We start from the raw sequence: 26,230 nt of genomic DNA, 5'->3' as shown, positions 1-26,230 counted from the left end.
CTGGCAAGTCATACAGTTGTCTCCCATAGTCAAGCCAAGCATCTGGTGATGTAATCTGTATGGGGGGCTGTCTTTCATGAAACATCTTCCATGCACTCTTGCTATCCCGCCCCAAAAATAGCTGATATCTCAGCTTTTGCTTTCGCTAAGTAGTCTCGTTTCTTCTTCCACACAAGGCGTTTGAAGAACGCCTTTGCTTGGCGATGTGTCTGAGTGCCTAGCTCCACTTCTCTCTGTAAGCGAGCTCAAGTGACTCTACACTCATCATCATACCAGCTATTTTGGGGAGCAGTCGATCGTGTGGGTCTACATCGGGGCAAGGTGTGTGGGAATGCATACATGGCTGATCCATGTATGGCCTCTGCTAAATCCCTTGTACATTCTTCCAACGATATACTCAAGTCCAATGTATGTAAACTGGTTTGCAGAGAACCACTGTAGATGTGTGAGGTGTCTTCTGTAAAGTAGTATTTGGGATGTCTAGGGAAGCATGATGTTTCATGTTTCATATGTACACAAGAGAGCATAAATGTCAAAACAACATTATCTGCTGCTATGCCAATTGGTTTCTTAGATATCTTAAAGTTTTGGATGTCTGGTATCAATGTTGGTGAGCCCATCAAGTAGTCCACAATATTGCCTCTCCTTTGTGATTCCAGCATGTCAAATTGTCAGATCCTGGCCATTGTGGCAGACCATTAAAGATGGCTAGTCTATGTGCACTTCCCAAATTCAATAGGTGTGTCCCATAGGTACTCACTTCTTTATCCTAGGCTCTCCTGCGTAGGCCTATTTCATCTATGTCGATCTCTTTGAACATGGCATTATCATGCATATAAAAGTCACTCTATCTCCAATGTGTGCATTGAAATCTCCTACTAATAATATGTCCCCAATGCTAGCATATCTCATGATATCCTCATAAAGTACATCAAAGGGAGATCCATCTTGTGTGGCATAGGTAGAATTTACAGGAGGAAAGCAGCATATTGCAATGAATATATCCCGTGGTCTTCCTGCATGTATCCTAATCCATAAATGTCGTGCATCATCATCTCTTTTCATTACTTGCACTATCCCTTTGAGGTCTTCCCGATATAGTATGGTCACACCTCCAGAACCCCTAGTGCTTCCTGGTTTTCTAGCTGCTAGACGAAATGCACTTTCCCACCTGTATCCCCGCACGTCTGGTAGTCCGCTACCTTTACATTGGTGTGTTTCTGTGTACATTGCTATATCTATGTTTCGAAAGCTATCTTCAAAGTAACCAGCATCTAAGCATAGGGCTCCATTACAATTCCATATTGACATCTGAAGTGTCTCATAGGCCTTGTACCATCATGAAGTCCTTTTGTCATTGATGATGACTCGTGCATCCCTATAAACAGCCCACTTTCCCTCTTTGTGAGCCTCCAATACCTTGGGCATGTGTTCTCTGCGATGTGCGATTTGTGCTAGGGTAAGGTCCTCATCCAAATAAATCTTCTCACCCTTGAGGGCTCTCCTCTTGGAGAGGAAGGTCTTTTTTTTCTCTATGTCCCCAAAGCAAAGAATTAGAGCCTTCAACTTAAGAGTCCTCTTTCCCCACTCTCCAAGCACTGACGATGGGTACGTCTGAAGCCCCAATTTGTCAACAAGTGTCTTAGCATCTTCCTGTGGGCTGCTCTTCTCCTCCCATCCTACTACCCGTACATATAAAACCCTAGCCTGTCTCCTAGCCTCTTCTTCTAAGGTAGCATTCATTACTTCAGTCTTGTTTGCGGATGTTCCCTTATTCTTTTTTACTACCTCGATCCATAGATTGGCTTCTTCTATCTACTTCTGTGTTGTCTTTGCCACTTCTGCCCATGAGTGAACCTCCCTTTCACATGCCTTCAAAGCCTCTTTCTCTTTTTGTAGTTCTTCTTGCACGTTCTTTTTTTTTTCTTAAATGTATTCAATTCTTTCCCTAGTTCTAATATTTCAGATTTGTAGGCATCTGCCACTTTCAGCATTTCCATTTTCAGCGTGTGCATTTCCGACAGCATTTGTGCCTCTAAGTCATTCTTAATCTTTATGTGCATGTCTTGCATTTCTGCCCTCTAATTTACTGTTAGTTCGGCTTTGACTTGCTCTCGTATTTCTTTCTCCAATTCTTGTCTCATAATTCGTAGTTCAGAGTAAATCATGAGATGAATTTCTTCGTATTTCTTTTCATTCATGGTACGTGAGGTCTTTCCATGCCTGTCAAATGCTGGGGAGACGGATCACAGACCCTATGGCCATACGTCTTGTACAGTGTGTTCTTAGAAGGGGTGTTGAACATTGCTTCCAGGGACGGTTGTGTTAGTTCTTGATCAGATTCGTCTCCCAAATATTCATTTTCCACAGTTTGATGCTTGCATTTGTCTACATTATCCATCTCTCACACATTGTGTGCAAAGCCACTCAGCCTGTACTTTGTACTGTCAAAATCAGAGCAAATTCTGTGATTCCTGCAAATTTCCAGGGTTTTCCTAAACCCTCACTAAATTTTTGCAAGCCTAGTAATCTTTTACAAGCCCAAATGCCTTCACACTGTTTACAGTCACTACAGAAATACAAATTGCAGTCCCAGTCAGTGCATTACTGTGGCCAGTGCATCAATACATTCACCAAGTCTGCATTCATTACATTCTGAGTGCATTCGTGTCCCTGCAGGACAGCAGCTGTCTCCCTATGCAGAGACATGACCTTGCAGAGCAGCTCCTTTGGGTCAGCACTCACACCAGTCCCGCTAGACTACTGTCACTGTCGTTGCTCCCACCACACTGACGCCTCTTGTAGGACGGACATGATAGTCACGTCAGCTCTTGTCACTCGCGCCAGACACGTCTCGTCTCACGACAGCATCCCATCACTCACGCCAGACACGTCCATCACCAAAACTGAATGAATAGATTGATAATGATAAGTGAGATGCTAGTAGAACTCATAGGGCCTTAATATATAGGCTAAGGTGTGTACCTAAGACTTTGACCCTTATTTAAGGCTAAGTAGTGCAAAAAGGTGCTCATACCTGCACACATTGATGTGTGTTCGCACACGGGGATAAACAATAACTACCAAACACCCCTTTGAGTCATACGTGATTGAACCTGTGACATGATGTATATAAAAAGGGAAATGGAAAGCTCTTACCTCAAAGAGAAAGTGTCTAATCTTATACAACATATCCTGTAGAGGAGATACATAAGTGAGAGAGATGCAACATGAGCTAGATCATGACATGATCTAGACTCCAACGACAAGCTCAGGGACCAAAAGTAGGGCATGGTTCAAAGGTATGTGTGCCTTGCTCAAAGGCAGATCAAAAGCCAACATGGCAGAGAGGCACTATCAAGGGCATGATTCAAAGGTGTATGTGCATGGCTCAAAGGCTAATCAAAACACCAGTATAGTTGAAAGGTATACTACACGTGATCAAAAGCCGAGTACCTAGATAAAGCTTTTGGGCTCAATACACAAGCCATGAAAAAGTGATTACAAACCCCTGCTAGAAGAGAAAACTCCTTCAAGAATCATAAGGAAAGAAAATAAAAAGATGTACAACTCGTTTTGGATTAAAATATGGACAGAGGACCCCACACAATTACTTAATATTCAGGTGATGGAAAGGCCCTAGCACACGTGTGAGGATAGTGATGTCTAATACCAATCACATTTTAATTTTTTTCAACTTGTTTACAATTTTTTAAAATTATTTGTAAAATAGTATCTTTAATTTCTAAAAATCCTCCCTTCATGTCGATGTCAAAGATGATGCAATCGATACTGGCTGCTTGTGATGGCATCACCACAAGCATTAGACGCTTGGTGGATCATTTTACACGAATATGAAAGACGAGTACCCGGACCATCTTCAATGCATTATCAAAGGCTTCGCTTGGATGGAGATAGATGCCAACATGAAAAGCCCCGAATTTTAGTGAAGTTGTTTGGAAAAATGTCAAACAAAATCAAAATGCCACAAATGTGTGTGAACTTCCTCTTACAGAAAAAGACTTGGACATTAAGTAATAAGATTTCGTTAAAACCTTATATTTGCACTAGGCAAATGTCGGTCACGACAAAAGACGAAAAGTTAGATTACATGTTGCAATGCAGCACAGGGCAGCAAATATAGAGACAGCTGGGCAGCACCTAGGAAAGACAGCATGCAGCACACAGCTCAGGTGGCACGCAGCTCGGGTGTGGGTTGATGTAGCAATGGACAGGAGGTTGGTCAAGGCAGCACCTTCTTCTTCTTCTTCTTCTTCTTCTTCTTCTTCTTCTTCTTCTTCCCATGCTGGAGCTGCTATGGCACAAGTTGAGCAATGTGCATGGTGGCACTCAACTGGTCTAGCAAACCCGCTTATACCATTGTTAGGTGTGGTGCACCAAAGACCAATAGGCTATGGTGGATGGAACTCCATTCGGGTTTTGGTGGGATGGGTGGGTTTGGGAATTGGGGGGGCGAAATGAAATGATATGATATATTAATGTCCGCAAAAGGTACAATGACCTATGAGGCCATGAGTTACAATCCTTTGTATAACAGCACAACTATCTGAAAAGAAAAGTAAATGAAAATGCATAACTAGTACAAGAAAGCTAAAAGCTACAAGTAAGGAAACTCTAGTTGACAAATAAAGAGCTCTAGCTGATATAATTCCATGGAGGTGCAGAGGGCATGGATCTAGCCTGAGCAATAATCTCCTCTATCCACCTATGGAAGTGCCACTAATGCTTACATTGGTGTTGAGGACGTCTAGATCAGTCAAGCTGGGCAGCTTAATCAATCGATATGATACGTGAATGTGTAGACGCTCGAGGCTGTGACTGTGTTGAAACTTCTTGAGTCTCCCTCATGAAGAAAACTATGAGCTACCTTTGGGTAGGGCCTCGACATTTTGAGCTGCTATACTCCTAAGGAGCATGCCCCGAAGCTCTCATATCTCAAGGAGGAAGAGACCAAGGCACCATTGATCAATGAACTCAATGATTCTCAATAATGGTCCAAACCCATCTCTAAATAGATAGTGGAAATGGCCTCAAATCTTATAGTATGTGAGTACCGCCAAATATAGTGCTCCTCTATCTCTAGCTCTAGTTGACATATCTAGCATATGCACTTCTCTAGTGGTATGGATCTGTATCTACTAGTCTCAATCCCTAACCAGTGTGAAGAGATACACAACCGACCAACAACACACGACCCCATGTAAGAGGTGGATGTATTTCGGATGAACAATAGATCCAAGATCCATAGTAGAGAGAAGATGCTCTCTACAAAAAGCCATCGGCTAGTGTCTAGCAAGGTGAGATCCATCCCGATGACCCTACCCATCTATGGGTGGCATCAAATAAGAGATGTTGCATGCCATGCATCAAGGGAGTATTGAAAGTGGAGTAGCCTATCCATGCTAAAACCATGTAACTCAAATCAGGCTGACATCTATGCATATCAACACAAAGTATTACCCTCTCTAGCAAGCTAGAGGACTCGAGAGCTAGTCATGCATATCTACGTTTGGGTAGATCCCATAAGCTCTGTAAGTATATGATTGATTAGATGAGTGCCTCTAGAACAGTCAGTGTGGCCGCTAGCTCAACTCTGATGATCTCATATGGAACTGAGGCCTACATTTGATTGTCCTAGAAATTATGGATACAAGTGGCCTCTCCATCGACCTCCATCCATCAGAAGTGCAACTTGATCAGCTGCAATGATCAAAAGTGTGCCCCCATACCTCTACTCCAATGAGTAATGTGGATGTGACCAATGTATCAGAGAGTAACATATTAGTGCGGGGTTCCTGAAACTGCACCTGTGAGCACATCCTATCCAAACCACCTAGTGTTTTGTATCCTCAGGTCATTCTAGTGTTTGTTGCCTCTCTCATAGAGAAACTGGGATTTGTAAATAATACTCCTGAATATGTATAGGAATCTACATACTCCAACTCCTCCTACCCATTTGTGAGTTTAGGTGCTGATCTCCTAACTGATTATGGTGTAGTGTTAAACACCATCACCTTGGTTTTACCAAGGTTCACTAAGAGCCTGTTGTCTAATGCATAAGAGTGTAGTGCATCTAAAAGTCTCTATAATCCTTCTGGAGAATCAGGTATCAATACAATGTCGTATTGGAGCTCCTTTATCTCCTCCCTAAGATATGTAATCAGCAATCCCATCAAAGTATATGCCAAATAGCATTGGAGAGAAGGGGCATCCCTGATTCACCCCAATGGTGGAGTAAACAACGTTTGAAAGGCCAGCATTTGTCCCTACTCTGCCAATAACCCTCTTACACAATGCCAAAATCCCCCAATTAAGCTCTTTATGCACTCCCATAGCATTTGTCGTGTATATCAACATGTCTTCTGGCACTCTATCAAAGGCTTTGTGGAAATCCACAAAGCAATAGTAGATCCATTGGCCATGAGCTCTACCCTCCTCAAATGATCCCTCTGAGTGTGAGGATGTGATCTAATGTAGAGAAGCCTCTCCTAAAGCCAACATGTCCCCATTCTCTGAGACCCAACATCTCTGCCCACCTGCTCAACTCCTACTCAAGAATGGAACCACATAACTTAGTCAATGTATGTCCAACCATAATAGTCCAATAGTTGCTAGGTAGAGTACGATCCCATGCCCTGAGGATAGGCACAATACTATTTGTACTCTAGCTCTCTCAAAGCCCTTTCCACATGACTCTATTAAACATGTAAGCTAGAACCCCTACTACCAAGTCCCTAGCATGAATCAAGTGCTCCGCTACTCATCCATCATGATCGTGTGACGTGCCTCTACTAAGTCTATTAATAGCATCACAGTCCCTACTCTATGTAAAGAAGGTGGTGGTCTCTGGGCAAGGCTCTAGTGGATAGGGGAGAGGAGGTTGACCTGCTATTGTATAGAGACTAGATGGATACTACTCCCATGTATCAAGGGATATAATGGGTGTGGCTAGACAATGCTCTCTAAAAAGCCTCCAAGCCTCTCTAGAATCTTGACTCAAGAACAACTGGTACAAGTCCCTCCCTGAATTGAGCTAGGAATACTCTCTTCTTCTGTTAGACGTGTGATGAGTAATTGTGCTTAATTGTCGGTAGTGGATTCTAATGATGTGAGCTTTAGTCTCGCGGCACTCATCATCATACCAACTATCTCCAGATATTACCCCAGTGGAGGCTCTCTGTTTAGGCTAAGTTTGGGAAAGCTACACCTGTTGTTGTGTGAAGGGCCCCACTAAACTGTTGGGTGAGCTCTCATAGTGGAATGTTGATGTCTATATTCTATAACACTCTAAGGATCTTTGTGTCATAGATATCCTTTCTCTCTCTAGAGAAGTACCTCGAGTGTTGGTGGTCTGCATGTTGGGTTTGCATATCAATAAATTGGAGATCTATAATGAAAGATAAATAAGCATAATCTACTGAAACTTTGAGGAGAGATGGTGGGACTAAGAGGTCTTGAATATGGGATATAAGCAGTAATGGAGCAAGTACATAATCTATCGTGTTGGCAACACGCAAATAGGGGTAACATGTGAAGGCACCTAATAGGGGTATCTACTAGGTCATTAAGAATGGCTAGTGCATGTGCCGTACACATCTCCAAAAGATATCTCCCATACTCTATGACTTCTCCCGTGACCTAAGATATCCTCTCCATCTGTAATTCTAAAACATCCTACTCATGTAATATCTCTTCAGATGCATCGAAGAGAGACACGTGTTGGGAGGGATGTTATCCTAGCATTAAAGTCCCCTCATAGAATGATATCTATCTCCCTCAAGAACTCCCAAATATCCTCATTTAGAGCCACACAGGGCGATTTCCCCATGTCATGGGGGGGAATCAGCATATGGTGATATAAAGTGTGCGTTCCTCATCCTGTACTCACAAAGAGAGAGAGAGAGAGAGATGAAACTTCACTTTAGCACACACTTCATCCATACTCTCAACATATTCGTCCCATACAATCCCATACACAATCTTACACAAAGCCTCTCTCAGCCCTACCCCTCATTTTCTCAACCTTGAATGCCATTTCCTCATCCCTACCTGCCATTTTCTGCAGATCTGAAAAAAAAAACGTAGAAACCCTAATTTCTAAATTTGGGGGTTTTCGGAAATTTGTGCAATTTCTCATCCATCTTGCCGTGTCATCCCCAATTTCAAAGAGATTTTCAATTCCTCACACTCGATACCAAGAAATTTAGAGATTTTTGACCAACTTGCCAATTTTTAAAATTTCTTCGAGGAAATTTGGCTTTTGTCCAATTTGAGCTCATATGCATAAATCTCCACCGAAATCGCTAACACTGTGCAATTTCTTCGACATTGGTGGGAGAAATTTAGGGATTTTTTTATTTTTGGGTCCGACACGCATCCTAAGATGAAGTCTAGTACAACAATAAATTGCTATGTATTGTAGATTTAGTACTGTTTTGGGCAATTTTGGCATGCATTTTGAGGCATGCAACAATTTTAGACAATTTTGGTACTTGCATTTATATCGTGTGTTGGGATTTCGATACTTGTGAGAGTACGTTTTGCACATCGGCTTAGAAGTATTTGTTGCACTTTGTGCATTTATTGCAACTATTGTTGAGCAAGGTCACACTGACCACAACAACATATTCATTGTGAAGTTGGGTAAGCACTTCCACACTCTTGAGTATGTGCCCTTTTTCTAAGTTCCAATCCTTCAAATTGGTTCCTTGTTCAAAGTTGAGAGTGCTCTCATATTGAATTGAGGCCACCTCAATGTTCTAAACACTCAATAGTTCACTGGTATGTCTTTTCTACCTTGTTGTTCTATGTGTGTCCCATGTGTAGCTTCAACCACCTTCTCATCAAGGAGGTCCGTGAGGGCTGCAAGGGATGAGTGCTCACTAGCATCTAGGCATGCATCCCTAGTTTGTTTCTTCTCACCAAGGCTCAGCCCTAGGGCTTGTATTGGCTTTGAGGCAAGATCAAGATTATCATCCTCACATACTTGCTCGTTCTATTCCAAGTAGCTAAGAATATCATCCTTGATTTGGTAAATTTTTTTCAAGGGAAACTTTGGGTTGGTCTCGTTGAATTGGGGTGCTAACTACTCTAGCAAGTAGCGATTATGGTTCTATAGTGAGCGGATCTATATGGTTAACAAGCCTTCATTGAATGAGATTGATGACCCTACCATCCCTACATTTGTTTACATTCCGTGTTCCATCAAGTTTCACTTGCATGGCCATGATTGGCTGTTGCATGTTCCAAATGTGGTCAAGTGGCTGATTAAAGGTGTTAGTGCCTTAGTCTCTCATTGTTTTGTTCTACTCCTAAAGGTGTCTCTCTCTCATGTGCATCCTCTCAATTTGTCAACTCAATGTTGTTACACTGATCGTGCTCCTCCTTGGTTCTGGCGTGAATGGTCCCTTATCCACAAGCACTTTTTACCTTCTAGCTAAAGAAGGATTCTTTCCCCATGTGAACACCCGTAAGGGGGTGTGGTACTTTGGTACCTTAGGGATTGTACTTTAATTATCATTCTCACATAGTGGATGTGACCTTCCAGTACTCTCTTCTTTAGGGAGGACAAGTCACAAGGCCATTAAGTGGGCTAGATGCCCAAGAGAAATGATCCACATCAAAAATAGCTCCACCCCCCATTCTTTTCAGTATACATATATAATTCCAAGAAATCCAAGAAATGCCAAATTGTGTAGAATCCTTTTTTCAAAGCATTAAGAGAATAAATTGGAGTGATATCCCATGGATTAGACTTTGACCAAGCAATGGTAAATAATATGAAATCATTAGTACCATGATTGTCTGAGGCACTTTAAGACATACATGAAAAGGCCATACGTGTGATTTCCAATAGACAAATAAACTTGTCAACAGCACATATTCAAGCAACTTCTTAGACAAAACTTTGACACCAAGGGCAGCCCAAATGTCTTGTAATATTATCCTAAGATACCACCTCTCTTTGCAAACCCAAAGCCTGCAAGAACCATTCTGTAGAACTAAAAAAAGGAGATTTTGTGGTATCAATATGTAGCCCTGAAACCAATGCAAAAAAGTCTCATGTGTCTATTGCTTTGCAAAGATATATTTTTATCAACTTTCAAGAACATAAATGTATCATCAGCCAAGGCTTGATCAATTAAATATTGCACTGAAGGATGCAGCCAAATGTGATAACATTGTCACTATAGGATGTGTTGCAAGAGCAAAGAACAAAGGACTCAAAGGGCAGCCCTGTCTAATCGATCGAGAAAGGATGAAAGGCTCTATAACACCACCATTAAGCATAACTCTGGAGGAAGAATCCCTGCTGATAGTGTAAATCAAATGAGAAAATTAAGAGCCAAATCTCATCATTTTCATAAGCTGGTCTAGAAAAGACCATTCAAGATTGATGAAGATTTTTTCTAAGTCTGACTGAATCATTACCAATTCGTGATTTATATAACAAATCTCAGTTCCAAATATTCATTCATGGACTGATCATTTCACGCCACACTAGAAATCACAGTAGTAAAGCAGAATGTATTGAACCACCCAGTACTAATCAGCATATGGGTGGCATATAGGCTTGGATACTGAAAGTGCTATATAGTACAACACACATACATAACAGCAACACTGCCACTTTGGACTCTCTGGAACATTCTATTATTTGCACATAGCAGACTCTAACTCCATACTCTAGATGAGAAGTGAAAACAGATTTCAAGCAATTACATCTTTCCTAACAAACTATCCTTCATGCATCCTAGCTCTTTTTGTTTATCCAGGGGTCTAAGCCTACACTAAAGTCATCTAAACACATGCACCTATATAGATATCATTCCAATCTGTAAAGGAGTCCAAGACTGTGCTGCTGTGATGCGTTTAACACATTAAGAAACCTTCGTTCATATCTTCAATTTATCTTAGTTACAACCAGAGTTATTAATCCTAATTCACACTTTGAAAGACTATAAAGATGTGCTGGCAAAACAACAAGCACAAAATGTCTATAACCATCACCCTTAAACAATTTAATTCGGTAACTTCTCAGGAGTCTTGAAACACCAACAAATAGATTTATTTGGTCAATATTGGAACTTCCAAAAATCCTTACCATTGCTTGACATGAGGAGTATTATTCCAGCAAGCTGTATTGAGAAAAAGCATGCCCACAATGATGTCAAACCAAGTACTAAAAGGTCACAAAATAGGACTTAATTAAGATAAAGTATATATTTCCACAATTAAGCAATTATGACCAGTTACCCATTAACATCAAAACATCATGAACACAGTATTATAAATAAGAGACAGACTCTTCTCCCCTTTCTCGGGGGAAACTTGTTTAAAAGGGGAAGAAGAGGGGAAAGGTTGTTGTTGTGTGTGTGAGTGTGAGGGGGGTTGTTTGTTTTGGTTGGGGTGTCAAGTGTTGGTTGGGTGTGTGAAAAATTGTTTAATGGTACCTCTTTAGCATAAGGTAATATTTATATAAAAGGAAAGCTAAAAGGAAACACTTACTAGTGTCTACTTCATCTCCTCCTAGATGAAAAAATCCAAAAGGAAAAACCTTCTTCAAATCTGCAAAAAAAGTTCACAATTTTCCACTTGTAATGTGATGTGTGTGTGTGTGTGTGTGTGTGTGTGTGTGTGTGTGTGTGTGTTTTATTCCAAGAGATCCAAATGTAATAGCATTGATAGAATAGGATCTGTAGCAAGAGCGAAAAACAGAGGGTTCAAAGGGTCGCCCTTTCTGACAAACTTGGAAAGGATGAACAGCTCTATAATGCCACCATTAAGCATGACTTTGGAGGAAGAATCATTGACAATAGTGTAAATCAAATGAGACATTCCCCATCATTTGCATGAGTTGTGCTAGAAAAGACCATTCAAGATAATCAAATTTGACAGTTTGGAACTGTAATTTTGGAACTGTGATGGAGCTTTGAGGCTTGATGCACGGTACTTTGAAGATATATTCAAGAACTTGGATATTGCTATGTACGTACAGACACACTAGTGTATGGGTAGCAACTTACCAAATATACATGGATATAGGTGGAAAAGTACATGTTGACCTCATCCCTGGAGACTTGGAGGGACGAAAGGATTAGGTGGTGTAGCTGTTATGTTTAGAGAAGGGCTTGAAGATCTGATCCATGTGGTACATAAAGATGTAGAAGCTAGATACATGTGGATTAGAGTGCACACAAATAGACCTAAGGATATCTATGTTGCAAGATGTTATTTCCCCTAGCATACTCTGGATTCGCCTCTACAGAGACATCTATATATGCATCACTTTACAAAGACATCATGAGATTCACAAGCATCAAGATGTTTTACTATTAGGAGACTTCAATGCTGGTATAGGAAATAGTCAATATGCTTTCTATGAGACAAGTAATGAGATGTTCCAAGAGCTTGTGCTGGATGAGGTGGGGTTACTTAGATCAGCCCAAGCTGTCAGAATATGGAACACACATATTGCCGATGGTGAGTGCATATAGCCTAGCTCTCTTCAATAGACTATCATAGTGGTCAAGATCAAATGGTCTCACATGCTGAAACGATAAGAAGGGAGAAAGTACTCCTTGGAAGGCGCAACAATGAGGATGGGATTCCCAAAGTAGTGGGTTAGGGAAGTAGTGGCTCTATTCATCAATACATGGCTAGGTTATGACTGGGGGAGCCAGAGGAGAGAGATTCAACATCCAGATATCAGTGAGATAGGGTTGCCCATTGACCCCCTTCTTGTTCTTTTATAGAGAAGGCCATGAGTTCCTTGAGAGACAGATCCACCGGTATCACATGTCTCAACCTCCCCATCCTTGAGTTTACGAAGCTTCTTGATGTAGAATTTGTTGATGGCACAACAATGTATTTAGACAGGGATGGAAGTAACTTCAGGGCCTTTACAATAGCCATGGAGATCTTTTAAAAAGCAACGTGTGCCTTAATTAATTGGCACAAGTCCTATGACTTTTGGGTATGTGACACTAGGCAACCAGAATGGCGATCGCACACAGATTTCACAAGAGTTCCCTCAATCATGGTGAGATATCTTGGATGCCATGTGGGGATTGACATCATCTCAGAGCGGCAATTGGCACCTCTTCTTCTGAGCATCAGACAAAAGCTCCTATATTGAAGCTCCGCGAGACTATCGTTAGCAAGGAGAGTAGTAGTCACCAACCAAGTCCTTCTTGCTACCATGTGGTACATTACTTCCTATTGGGCATCCTCCAAACTCCAAGTATTGCATTGGCCAAGTGAACTACCTTATCAGGAGCTCTATTTGGTCAACACGAGATGAAGCCCGACTAGAGCAAAGGTGACTTGGAATGTCATCACATAGCCTAGGTCTAGGGGAGGCTTGAGGATCGTAGACTTAGATTGCCAGAGCAAATCCTTCTTCACCAAGCTCATTGTTAAGGGTCTTCTTCCAAGTAAGGAGCCTTAGAAAAAGTTTCTAATAAAGAGGCTTCAATCCATCACACATGTACATGGAGGACCATGGCAACCCAACATTCACTCAATTTTTCAACAGATCAGGACCAAAGACTTAAGGAGCTCTGAGGTCAGATTTGTAGTTGCTATCATCATAGCATGGAGATCTATTTCTTCCGGCCTCCACTGGCTACCACCGAGTGCAACATTCACTCAATTTTTCAACAGATCAGGACCAAAGACTTAAGGAGCTCTGAGGTCAGATTTGTAGTTGCTATCATCATAGCATGGAGATCTATTTCTTCCGGCCTCCACTGGCTACCACTGAGTGCAACTGAAGAGAAGAGAAGGCAATGCCTTCTCTTCAATCATCACTTGAGATTAAAGTCAAACAACACCCTTGGACAAAGGACTTATCTATCTTGGAGGAGATTCTCTGCATAGGTCACTGCCTCTCTAGGAGATAGGTTCACATTTCAGGAGCTACTGCAAGAGATTCAAAGGCAAAGACTAGAAGCTCTCAGGGAAGCCAGGGCTATAATTTAGGCTGTGATAGAGGGAGTACCTCCTGAGTGGTAGATGGATACAGACGATTCTCAAACCTAGGTTGGTCTCTTTTCCAGAGTGGAATCCTTCTAGTAGTCACTATGACTACCAAAGACAAGGCATTCACTTTTCTAGTAGAGAAGGATGGACACGCAAGAGGACTTGGATCTCACGAAGTTCACAAGATACTCTAGACAGAGGAACAAAGTAGTGGCATACTTTGAGAGGAAGTGGCACATTGACCCAAAACCGACCATCTGTCTTATAGATGGATGGAGATATTGGGCTTATCAAACGAGGCCTTTACAAAGACTACAATGGCCAAGAGAGCAAGTGCAGAGAGATGCTTTTCTTGCTAGACCATGTGATGTGGCCTTCTTTGGCTACACCATTAGGCTTGGGAAGAGAATACAACTGCTCAGGATCAAAGCATAGCCAACAACCAACAGCCACCTGTGATTGGTACAAACAGGGCATCTCAACACATTTCATTTCTTATTGGACTTTTGGAGGAGGCTAGATGAGAACATTAGGCATAGGAAGATATCCCTCTTCCTATGGCTATTAGCTCACGAGAGCTTAGTAGTTGGCACTTGGCTTCAATACAGTAGGGAATCGCTAGCATGTGTGAGATGTGACGAGCTAGAGGAGATGCAAAAACATTGCCTATGGGAGTGTCCCAAAGCTCAGGAGGTCTGGTGAGCCCTCATGATGACATTCCATGGCATAGCATAAGCCATGGTCGTAACCTGGGGGGCTATAGCTTGGGTCATAGATAGAGTCCTAGCATGTGGATGTGATGATGTTCAGGGGAGCCTATCTTTCAAAATTATTGGGCAACATTTGAACAAGATTCCTACTCCAAACTACTCACAGGCACATTGAAGACGAGACAATGTCACAAATGGTAGGTGAGTGCTAGTATTACAGGTTGGAACATCTGGACCACAAGGTGTAGCCACATTATTGACCTTCAGGATGTATCCACAGCTAAGACTCTTTTGAGGATTTGGATACAGATCATCCACACTCTCCACGGGAGATGGGAGAGGATGGAGGCCATTGACCATGATGATATCATGCATGATTAGGAGTAAGCCCTCCACCCTAGACCCCACCGTCAATGCAAAGTTGGGGGCAGCACCTATGGTTGTGAGGCACTCTTTAGAGCAGTGACCTTACACAAGTTATGGGAGCTCTCACACCAATGATATCCTAGACTGACATTGACCTCCTCTAGACAGCTAGTAACAGCAGGTGAGAGGAAATGTTAGTACTCAAATAGGGCCAGTTGGATGAGGTTCCATCGGCTGGATTGACCGGCTTCCACCTTTTGACTATAGCCCGCATTATCTCACACTCTCCTCAGCCATTCCGAGCTGAATTCAGTCATCAAGGGCCAATGTTCATTGGGTTGAGACAAGGAGGACGTGGATCCAGCTGCCTCTCCCTCTAGGACCAAATATGGGGTTTTATAAACTCTCCAAGGATGGATTTATTGTCAGACCATAGTATATGGACACGCACCTCTCCCACAGCATGTAGGCTGCTATTGAACAGCTTTTCACCTCTTCCCATTGGCTGAAGAGAGAAACTGGCAGAAGGATAAATATTCCAGCAGAGGACAATATATGTCAACTCTATGGTTGAGAGCCTGAGATGGAGAAGTACTAAATGTGCAAATGTATAGTGTACTATGACATACGGGGAAGATATCGCTGCCTCTTCCATGAGGGCTTTGGACGGCTCTGTCATGTCATGGAGTATGAGGACCAGAGATGTTTAGGGCTTTTCGTCCTGAACTTGATATGATTAGCAACAAACACTTTCCTAGTCCAAAGAAAATTACTGCTCAAGTACCATGTAAGATGTAGGGCTTAGGACACAAAACTAAATGTTGTTAAAGAATGCTCAATAAATAGGAAATTTTGAAAATGAAAATGAGTGGAAACATAAAGACCAACACTAGTATTGCAAAGAGTCCCAATCATGTTCTTGAAAAATAGTGAAACTTAACAACTCTTTATGCCTTCTGCATGACACATGAGCTTGGGTGTCAATTAGATTTTCAACCCAAGGTTGACATCTTACTAAACAAATTAAAGAGCCCTTTCTACAATAGAATTACTAAGAGCCATACTTCACTTACCACAACAATAGAACCAAACTTACCATGACAATATACATGAAGATGTTTGGTAATACAGCACACTAGTTGTTATAGCCATGTGTCAATGAAGTGGTGATGAATCACCACATCTCTAAAGCAAAACTGCTTCATTATAATATCATTCAAAATTCATTGTTTACTTCAAGCAACAAAGTTGTGAATCCTTGATCAAAGTCTAAACCAACCCGTCCCATGAACTAAATTAAGCTTACACTTTGGTTAAATGATGCATCTACCTCAATTAAACCTCATCTTGGGTGGTTCTTTCATTCTCCATAAAGCATGAGCATACTTGAGTCTAGCTAAATTTACCCCACAATCTTAGTACTATGTTAGCTCAATTCATACACTATAGTGGACATTCTTCTAGTTTTAGGCATATCTGGAAATAGGCAACAATTCTCATTAGTTCAATCAGAATTCAGCATACAGACACAAACGTATACACACCTCATGGCTAAAGTGAGAGCAATTTCAACTACCAAACTGCATGACCACTTCCAACCAAAAATGCTTGCAAGCACAACTTTACAAGCTTTAAAAGGAGAGATGGTTAAATTTCGTACAAAAAAATGCAAAACTCAACAAAGAGCAAATTACCAGAAAGGATGATATCGATGACTTCAAATGTAAAATTCTGGCTTACATCAAGTGGTTCTCGACAGTCAACTGAAGGCCACAAATCAGGATATCCATAACCCCTATCAGAAAGCCCAAAAGTAAGAAACACTCTGCAGTAAAACATTACAACTTTTCACCTTATACTCAATAACAAGTTTTTGGTCAAGCCTTCCAGTCTTTGGCTGTATTTTTCTATCATGGACTTTCATTTTTACTAAAATACTCACTTCATACTCAACAATGTGTTCACATGTGTATGTGTGTGTGAGTATGCATGCACCCCTATCAGAAAGCCTGAGAGTAAGAAACACTCTGCAGCAAACATGACAACTTTTCACCTTATACTCAATAACAAGTTTTTTGGTTAAGCTTTCCGATCTTTGGCTGTATTTTTCTATCATGAAATTTCATTTTTACTAAAATACTCATTTCATACTCAACAATGTGTGCACATGTGCATGTGTGTATGGGCGCGCGTGCGCACGTGCATGTACATGTGTGTGGGCATACTGAAAGGAAACATACAATTTTAGGAGCCTGACATTTAATTTTGATGGCTACTTTAGATGCTTGCTGCATCAGGCCTTGAATGAAAGCTATTATATCAGTGATACAAAGATGCTTCTTACTAATGTTTAAAAGTGTCTTACCACTGTTTTCTCCTAGCACACTTAGTGGTGAAGTTTATTCTTCTTGTACATTGATGAGCTGTGTTTCATACTCAGCAACAAATGACAAAGAAAATTGACTTGGTTGTGTAATTCTATGTCCACTTCTATTGTAGGTGCTATAACCTTCTTGTTTTCAGTGTTCACCAAAAACTTGCTTCTAGTTAATCCTCCTCCTTAGTCAGAGGGAGACTGCAGTCATTTCACCCTCTCTTTGATAAACACATTTACAAAAGGCTACCCACATTTTTAACCTTTGGTTGCTGCCTATTTGATTACACTGTCCCTCTTATGGAGGAATGGCAGCAAAACAAGAGTTTGATATAAGACAGCAGGGCATGGAGACTAACAAATATACCACATGGCACACACACAAAATAGACCTGTATACTTTCCCCAATTCAAGTTAAAACATGCCTCTTAACTAGGCATCCCTTTACTTCCTGCACTAATGCTAACACTCAGATGGGCAGCATCAAAATTGTGTAAAGATAGAGATCTATGTGTATTACTAAATGCACAAGGAGGGCACACCAGATTTCCCAAGGCTTGATCTAGGAAAGAAAAGCAGATTGATAGTATAATGGCATATCCACCAAACAGGACATTCCTGCCAAATAAGACCCTGACAAACTTTTGTCCACCTATGAGACTAGATAGTTATAACTCATTTCCTTGGGTGCTATTCTGGAGTCTTTGCACCCCAATACATGTGCGAGTGTCAACCTAGATGTAGAACATAAGGGCAAATCTGTCTCAATTGTATCAACTACTGCTATTCCCTCAATAATAAAAAATCATATTTCACTATGCTTGATTTTTGATAATGAAATAAGTAGTGAGCCTAATGTAAATGTGTCTAAGTTCGGTAAAGAGCTCGGTAAAGAGCAGACAGCATTCTTGCATGAGCACAAGGACTGTTTTTCTACATCTTTGCCAGAGATACTTCCACCAATGAGACCTAAGGACCATCCCATTGATCTAGTGCCAAGTAGTAATCCACTTTACAGGGTTACTGCTGGCTCGTACGAGGAAATTGTGAGTCGGGTGATTTGTTGGCAAAGCAATCGATTCAGCCTAGTTCATTTCCTTGTTATTCACCTATATTCCTGGTTAAGAAAAGGGATGGTTCTGGGCACATGTGCATAGATTTGTTGTGTGGAGGAGCTAACAAGTGGAGATCAGCCTTTCATAGTCAGCACATTCATTGCTTATATGGACAACTGGTTAGCTCATTTAGGGCTACCTTCTTTGTCTCAGGTCTCTTTCGGTAGTCTATACACTTCACTCCTCCATTCATGTGGGTATCACACCACATCCACTTGACAAGAGGGAGTCTAGAGGTACTGCTGGTCCTCACACGTGTCATCACCCATGTGGTCTGTGTGGCACATCTCATTCTTTGTGCTGTGGATTCCATTGCCCATTTATTTGTTCTTTGAGTTTTGTGTTCTCTCTTTTGCTGTCCATGGTTCTCAGAGTTAAGCATTTGTGCTCTCCTACCTTCACTGCTCATTCTCACAAGTGACATATCTCAAAACACCTCAAAGTTTAACTAGATGGATGTCACATACCAAACTACAATCTTTGAATTGTTGCCAAGTAACATGAGTCACACAACTCACGTGAGTCACATTAGTCCCCTTTCCTCACAAGTCACAAGCCTACTAAGTTGCATAAGTCTTAGTACTAAGTCTCTCATCACAGAAGTCTGCCTGGTAAAACTAACTGAACAAGATTTCTGGACAATCAATAATTACAAGATCACCAAAGCCTGGGAGGAGACAGGCATCAGCGAGCCTTGCTTGGAGGCCTGAGAGGTAAACAACTTCCTACCAAGTTTAGGTATTTTGGGTCTAGTTGTCACATTCATATTTTTGTCCCAAACACTCTACTTTTAGAACACTGACCCACAAAGAGCAGCATCCCATTATCATGCATAAATACAGAATGCACATGCTCTTACGTCTATCTCAGCATCATAGAGTTATTCACACCTTTGGAGACAGTACCATGTTTTTTTCTTCATTACTATGGCAGAGAGAGGAAGTGTGTAAGATCCGTTTGCTGTCTTTTCATGAAGATCTTGAAACAATTATTTGCGACCACATATGGTAACTAATCAATCTTCTGGTCGCTACCTGAACTTTGTATATGGTTTACGAAGTTTTACTTAGACAGGTGAGGTTGATTCATTGAGCACTTACCATGATTCTGCATGACCTGGAACATCTATTTCTGCCATAACTCGGATACCTGTTGAAGAAAAAATGATAAAAGTGACATGAAATTTGGTAACGGGGGTACAACTGAAAGTGCTGAGCGAACAATTTTTTCAGCCTGGTCAACACATGAACTGGCACTTGAAATAAACAGGTGAAAAGAAAATTCAGATTCATCTTTAAAAATATCATAAAGACTAAGCATGTAAGTAACAGAAACATGCAAAAACAAAGGTTGTACTCAGACCAAATCCAAGCAACAAATATTTCTCCCAGTCTTTGTCAGAGCAAGTATGAGAAGTAAAAGATCCTTCAGCAAGGGAAAAACAAATTTTAGCCCTGGCATACAAAAAATAGCCAATAAGAAACAGAGAAAAGAGAGAAATGGTCCATGGCACATGTTCGCTAACAAACAGATATAACATGGAGGGTTGCAAGCCCCAGTATCCACCACAATGTGACAAATTAAAAAATGAGAAAAGAAAGAAAGAAAGAGCAGAGATACCAAACATGGCAATCAGACGTCCAAACTCAAAGAGAAAAGAGGATAGATCGAAAGAAAGAAAGAAAGAAAGATATTTAACGTCTTCTAAGGCCAAAATCAGCCTATGAGACAAAACCATGAACAATGTTGATCATCACTAGACATCCAAGTGTCGCATGCTAAAAGATGGTCAGTGCTATACTGTGAAAAGAAGTTAAGGTGATCTCATGACAAAATAGCGCCCTTGAAGAGATACAATAGGAGGATCAAACAGTACATATCTCTAAGTATCCAAGTAGTGTCTATCCGCAAGGAACTGTCCAGCAGCAAGCAATTGATCAGGCCCGAAAATGCAGCTGTCCACATGGCTGGAAAGCAGGGCAGCAGCTGGGAACAAGCTGTAAGGTGCTGCAGCAGTCAATGTGGCTGTTCAACAGGCTGTAGATGGTGACTTGCAGGATGACCAAGGCTGGAATCAGCAAAATGCAGCTGCCAAAGGGTTGAAGAGGAGTGTAGATGCAGTTGCCAAGCAGCTAGACTGTAAAATGCAGCAGCAGCAACCTCTAGATGGGTAGGCAACAGCTGAGAATGACAATGCCAAGGGTTGAGGAGTGGCAGCAACAGGCGATGGAGCTGGCAGCCACAAGGTGGTGTAGACTGGATGGAGTAGACTGAATTGAATGATCAGGGGATGCCAAGTGACTGAGCACAACATGTATTTATAGATGAGGAACCAACCAAACTCTGAGAGTTTGCATATGGGACCCAAAAACTCTATTTAGCATTTCAATTTTGAGTTTTGGGGCTTTTTAACTGAGCTAATTAAGGTCTAATGCGTAATGCACCTTTTTAGCTTAACAAAAGGGTGGTAGGTGCTATAGTGAAGATCCTTGTCAAGGAGGGCTTCGACTCTTCCCAAGGTACAGGGGACATTCTTGGAAGCCTTCTTCGAGAAGCCGCTTTCAAGTTTGACCACCTGACAGAGGCCTTCAATGAGCAACTTTGTCCAGTTGGGCCTAACTATGGCACTGTGAATCAATGATCCCCAAGCCTCCCAATGTTCTTCCATGCCACTTTGGTCTAAGAATCCTCGGATCCATCTCAGCCTGACCAGAAGAAGATCCAAACCAAGCAACGTAGCTAAACTATATAGATTGCAAAGAAGCACCAACATAAATGTATGTACAAGGTGGTTGCTAGTAAGAGGTGTTTGACAACTAGGGTTGTGCCCTCTAGAGAGGGACATGCAGTGCTTCAGTATACCATCTTTTGCTCAATGCCACTGGTAGGAATTGCTAAGGAGTTGTGATATCAAGCCCTACCTTGTATCTAAGATATTTGATTGTTTGCCCTCTGCTTACCCATCTGAAGCCCAAGTGAGCTCCCCATTTTTTGTGGAATTAGGATGTGTGTGAAAATAAATTGGCTTACACCAATTGATTTTCGCACTTGCATGTTGTACTCTTACTTGAGTAAACCTATTGAGCATTAAGGCATCCATCTTACATAACAGCTATATTGCATGAAGTTTGCATCCATTAAAGCTGGGCATCAAGGTGGGGTGCAAAACCTGCAATTTTTTGTCATTTGGACTTATACTTGCATGCTCAAGATGCATTATACGCTTGCCAAAAACATTGTTTGGGCATTGGACATTATCAAATGCACTCTAGGCACTCCTCTTGCATGGAAGTTGGTTCATGCTTAATCACAGATGCCTAAGCACTTGAGAATCGGTACAGCAACAGGTTTTGAGTTAATTTTGCTCTATCATGGGCACAAACACATCCATAACACTCACAAAGCTTCAAAAAGCTCTAGTCCTTCCCGAACACTCTATCTTGCATTGAATTGAATATGCCTTGCTTGTTTGCTCTTCAAAACGACCCAAAAGCCATCAAAAACACCTCTTGAGGTATTGGGGCTGAAAATACATGGTGGGTCCATACTATTTATTCTTGCACTCATTGGAAACACCTCCACTTGAGCTTTGTACCACGAGAAAATATACTAGCTAAGGACTAGGCAAGAAACCATTGAGACTTGCATTGGCTAGAAAGAACGTAAGGAAAGGATTGAAATTGGCATCCCTGATGTATGGAGGCTGACAATTGTGAGAATGCAAAGATGATCAAAAGGATGAAAGAGAAAGCATGAACACTAACAGAACACATAAACACAAGAAGCTCAAAATGAATGGGCAATGGAATCATTAAGATGAAGCACGAGATTTGCAGTACAATACCAAAAGGGCACCGGCACAATGATGACTAGCAGCAGTGCCTTTAGTCTCCCTCTCTCCAAGGATGCAAGATGATCCGATACAATTGCGAGTAGAGTGAAGCATATATAGAAGCCTTGAAGCAAGACACGAGACAACTAAAGAAACCGTAAAATGGATTGCCCAAAAACCTGTGTCCAACGCCCAGCTGAATGCTAAACACAAGGCCTAAAGCCTGTGATACGTACTGAACTAGCACCATCTCTTGGATCATGGGTGATCAACACAATGAAAGATACAATCATGGGGAATATACAAACCCTTGGGAACCACCACTATATCCCCTACCACAACAGTGATCTGCCAGAAGCTATATCATAATACATACAAACAATGGCAATCAGCTACGACCACCAATACCCAAGGAGGAAGGCATCAAGCCACCACCACGGTGCCTCAAAAAGACATTGATGTCAATGTTGATCATATTGGATCCATAATTATGATTCATAGAAAGTGAAAATAGTCGAATCTCAATGCCTATCACTAATGCCCTACAAAAGAACATCATGACCATGGATTTCTCTCCTTTAGCCACAATGCAGAAGTGTATCCCTATGTGAGAACAAACTAGGAGGAAGCACTCCTTGCTGTTTAAACCTCCCATCACGGACCTGGACTCCAACTGCCAAACAAACCTAATGCATGTGGCAAGCCTCCCTCAAGGTCCACCACATCAAGGAATTGATGAAGCTGGCAAGCCCCACCGTACCATAGTCCCTCTCTAGCCCGGGAACTTGTGAGGGATGATGGCATCACTAGGGCTAGAAGACGAATTTCTCAATGATCACAGCCTTAGCTGCACAACCACAATTAGAGTTGGAGTCCGAGGATGATGAAGAGCCTATGTTGCCCCTGCTCTTCACCCCCTTGTTCTAAAAACCCACTAGCTTCTCATGATCCTTCCGAAGATGCGCCTTCTTCCCATAAAAGAAGCAATTCATCTTCTTCTTCCGACCCGTCTCTATAACCAAGAAATCTTGAACCTCTAGAGCACCTACTATTGATAACAACCTCCCTATAGCCTCAAGGCCGACTCATGCTCCAACAACATAGATTACATATGAAGAGAACTAATTGGAATCATTGAAATTTGTGCCCTAAAGGCATTTTCCACACCTCCAAACTCAGATGGGAGCTTGTAAAGCACAAGCTCCACAAGATGTGATTCAAGAAGGGCAGATTGCATGCTACGAAGCTGGTCGTGGATAGTCATCACTCTGAGAAGAAAAGACTGAATGGGGTCCATTGGCTCGAATTTGAGGGTCTCAAGATGTCTATGAGAGTGACAACCCACATGGGTGATGGAGCCTCATACATTAGGCAAAGCTTCACCTTCACCTCGAGAAAGCCCCATAGGAGTTGACCACCGAGAAGACTTTCCTTGGAGATGCACTAAAGAAGAGCTGAACAAATGACAACATCATCAAAGTCCTAATCAAGGACTGCCTCCTTAAAGTTAACCTGTTCCCAATCATATGGAAGTGGAGATGGCCATTGAGGATGTGGATTCAAACCAGAGAGGATATACCACAACCGCATCCCCACAAACCAAGCCTTCGTAAAACCACTCCAAGAAGAGTAGTCAGGCTCTTTGATTTTATCATTAATAGAAGAACACAGAGGTTCCATGAGAGTGAATCAAGAGAGGAGTTAGAGAGAGATACCTTGGACACTTTGTGGCCAAAATCAGCCCAATCTGAAAAGCATTCGGCATTCAACAGCTCATACACACAAGCATGCAAGAGTAGACAGAGCGTGGAGCAGCAACGAAGAGAATGTAGTGAAGAATCACAACAATTGAAACCCTTTCTAAACCTGAAAATGCAAAAAACGTAAGTGCAGTGTGCAGACCAGTAAAAATACTGGTTTTACCAGTCATTGGATGACTTCAGCCCAAAATGCAAGACGCATGAGTCTTCAGCACAAAAGGCAACAGCAAACCAGGCCCACGAGAAGCAGTTACGGTCCCAAATGACCAAGCAGTAAGCCAAAACACAGAGAAACATAGCAACCAAAAACATTAGAAACATTTAGAAATGAAATATTAAAAACACGTTTCCTAAGTTTCTTTCAAGAGGGAGTAAAATAAGAAACTTGGTTTTTTCATAAATGGTTTTTTTATAGCTTTAAAGTAGGAAAAGAGGTCTTAAACCTCTATGGAACTTTCTCTTAATCCAAAAAAGGCCAATTGAGCATCTGTGATGATACATGAGAGTCAATTGAGAATAGTGTCTTACACATCCATGATCCATTATTGACTTACGTCAAAGTTTAGCCTTTGGACAAGCTATTCTATGATTCAAACCTCAAACAATATGATTCAAACATATCACACAAAGAAATTAAAATGAACAAGCTGCATAGCCCATGTACAATATGGAATGGATCAAGCTGCAACGTTACGATTTTCATCTCAAAACAAAATAACAAAATGTCAAAATCCACCATGAATTATGGTATATCATAGATAACTCATGAGGTTGAGAAAACAAGCCGCCCAGTGTCATGAGGATGTCAAATGTTGATGCTTTGCTTAGCATTTGATTAAGTGTTCATCGAATGTGCAAAGTTAGATATTTCACAATGATGGGCCAAGTACGTTGAGAAATCAATGGTGTCAAAGGAAAAGGTTGTAATTAGTTATCCTTGACAAATACTAGGTGGTGGCTAGTGTCAGATTTTGGATTGTATTAGCCATGTCAGTGATGACATTAGGAACTAGGCATTGATTGATTGATTAATGTCAATTCAAGGGTTAACACATGCTTAAGAATACTTGGATGCCAAATTGGCCTAGCCAATTTAATTGTTGGCAAGCACAGTTATTTTTCTGACCAACAATTAATCATTAAATCAATTTTCAAAATTAACATTCTGAAAATTCATTTAATTGAACTGAAAATTGCTAAAAAATGGAAGGCTGCCACTCGGCAAAACTTGCCCATGCAAGTGAGGGAAAGGCTATTAAAGATTGTTGGAGCTCATTCCAATGTTGTGGAGGTTAGGAGAGGAAAAGAGAGAGTTGCGGCTGCAATTTTCCAGCCCAGCCATTAGAGACTATCAAAAAGGTGTCCCCAGTTTGTCAAGAGGCTATTGGAGATAGGTAACAACCCCTATAGGCTGTCTACAAGTACATGCCAGCAAGTTTGGATCCCACAAGGCCAAGTGAATACATATGGGGCTCTTGTTGATGGTGACCTGCAGGGCGGACTTAAATTTCACCCAATTTTGACAATAAAACTCTGAAATTTCTCTCTCCACAGCTTCTTCTCCATTCTCTTAACCAATTCCCAGCTTTCCTCAAGAGATCTCAGCTAAGTTCAGTCCCTAGAGGGTGCAATTGAAGAATTTCTACTAAGGGTTTACCAACCACCCAAGGAAGAGTGCATAGAAATGGGGGCCTAGTACTTCAAATTCAGCAGCTGAAATATAGGGATTTTAAAGATTTTCAATAGGCCAACTAGTCAACATTAAGTTTGGGGCAAAATTCATTATCCAAGAAGCAAATTAAAGGCCAATCCCCAAGCAAACCAAGGGGAAATTTGGTTTGAAGACTTACCGGTTGCTATGGACAGCAAGATGTATTGAAGATTGAAGGAGATCAAGTTGGATCTTAGTGTACTTTAACCTTTAGCAAATCAAGTTAAAGAAATACCATGAGGGACACCAATTTCGGGGACAATTAGGTGCCCAATGTCCAAGATTAAGTGGTAACATTTGCATTTTCAGTTTATGTGAATTGTATGCTTACTCTAGTTCGTGTTAAATCAGGTTATT

The 26,230-nt window shown here is 41.4% G+C and overlaps 1 protein-coding gene across 1 annotated transcript in view; it reads right to left on the bottom strand.

Moving 5' to 3' along the window:
- Window positions 1-26,230, bottom strand: part of LOC148037571 (beta-hexosaminidase 1-like) — a 94,258-nt gene that overhangs the window by 8,701 nt on the left and 59,327 nt on the right. Inside the window, exons 8-11 of the mRNA XM_087676525.1 lie at window positions 19,671-19,719; window positions 16,775-16,875; window positions 11,530-11,589; window positions 11,126-11,159 (exon numbers count right to left, since the gene is read on the bottom strand). Of these exons, the coding sequence (XP_087532651.1) occupies window positions 11,126-11,159; window positions 11,530-11,589; window positions 16,775-16,875; window positions 19,671-19,719 (244 nt within the window). The remainder of the gene's footprint in view (window positions 1-11,125; window positions 11,160-11,529; window positions 11,590-16,774; window positions 16,876-19,670; window positions 19,720-26,230) is intronic.

Source organism: Lygodium microphyllum, chromosome 4 (assembly GCF_053477565.2).
Source record: "Lygodium microphyllum isolate KBCC chromosome 4, Lygodium_microphyllum_v1.1.10, whole genome shotgun sequence".
NCBI lineage: Eukaryota > Viridiplantae > Streptophyta > Polypodiopsida > Schizaeales > Lygodiaceae > Lygodium > Lygodium microphyllum.
Note: the sequence above shows the minus strand (reverse complement) of the source record. Positions and strands in the feature narration are given on the sequence as shown.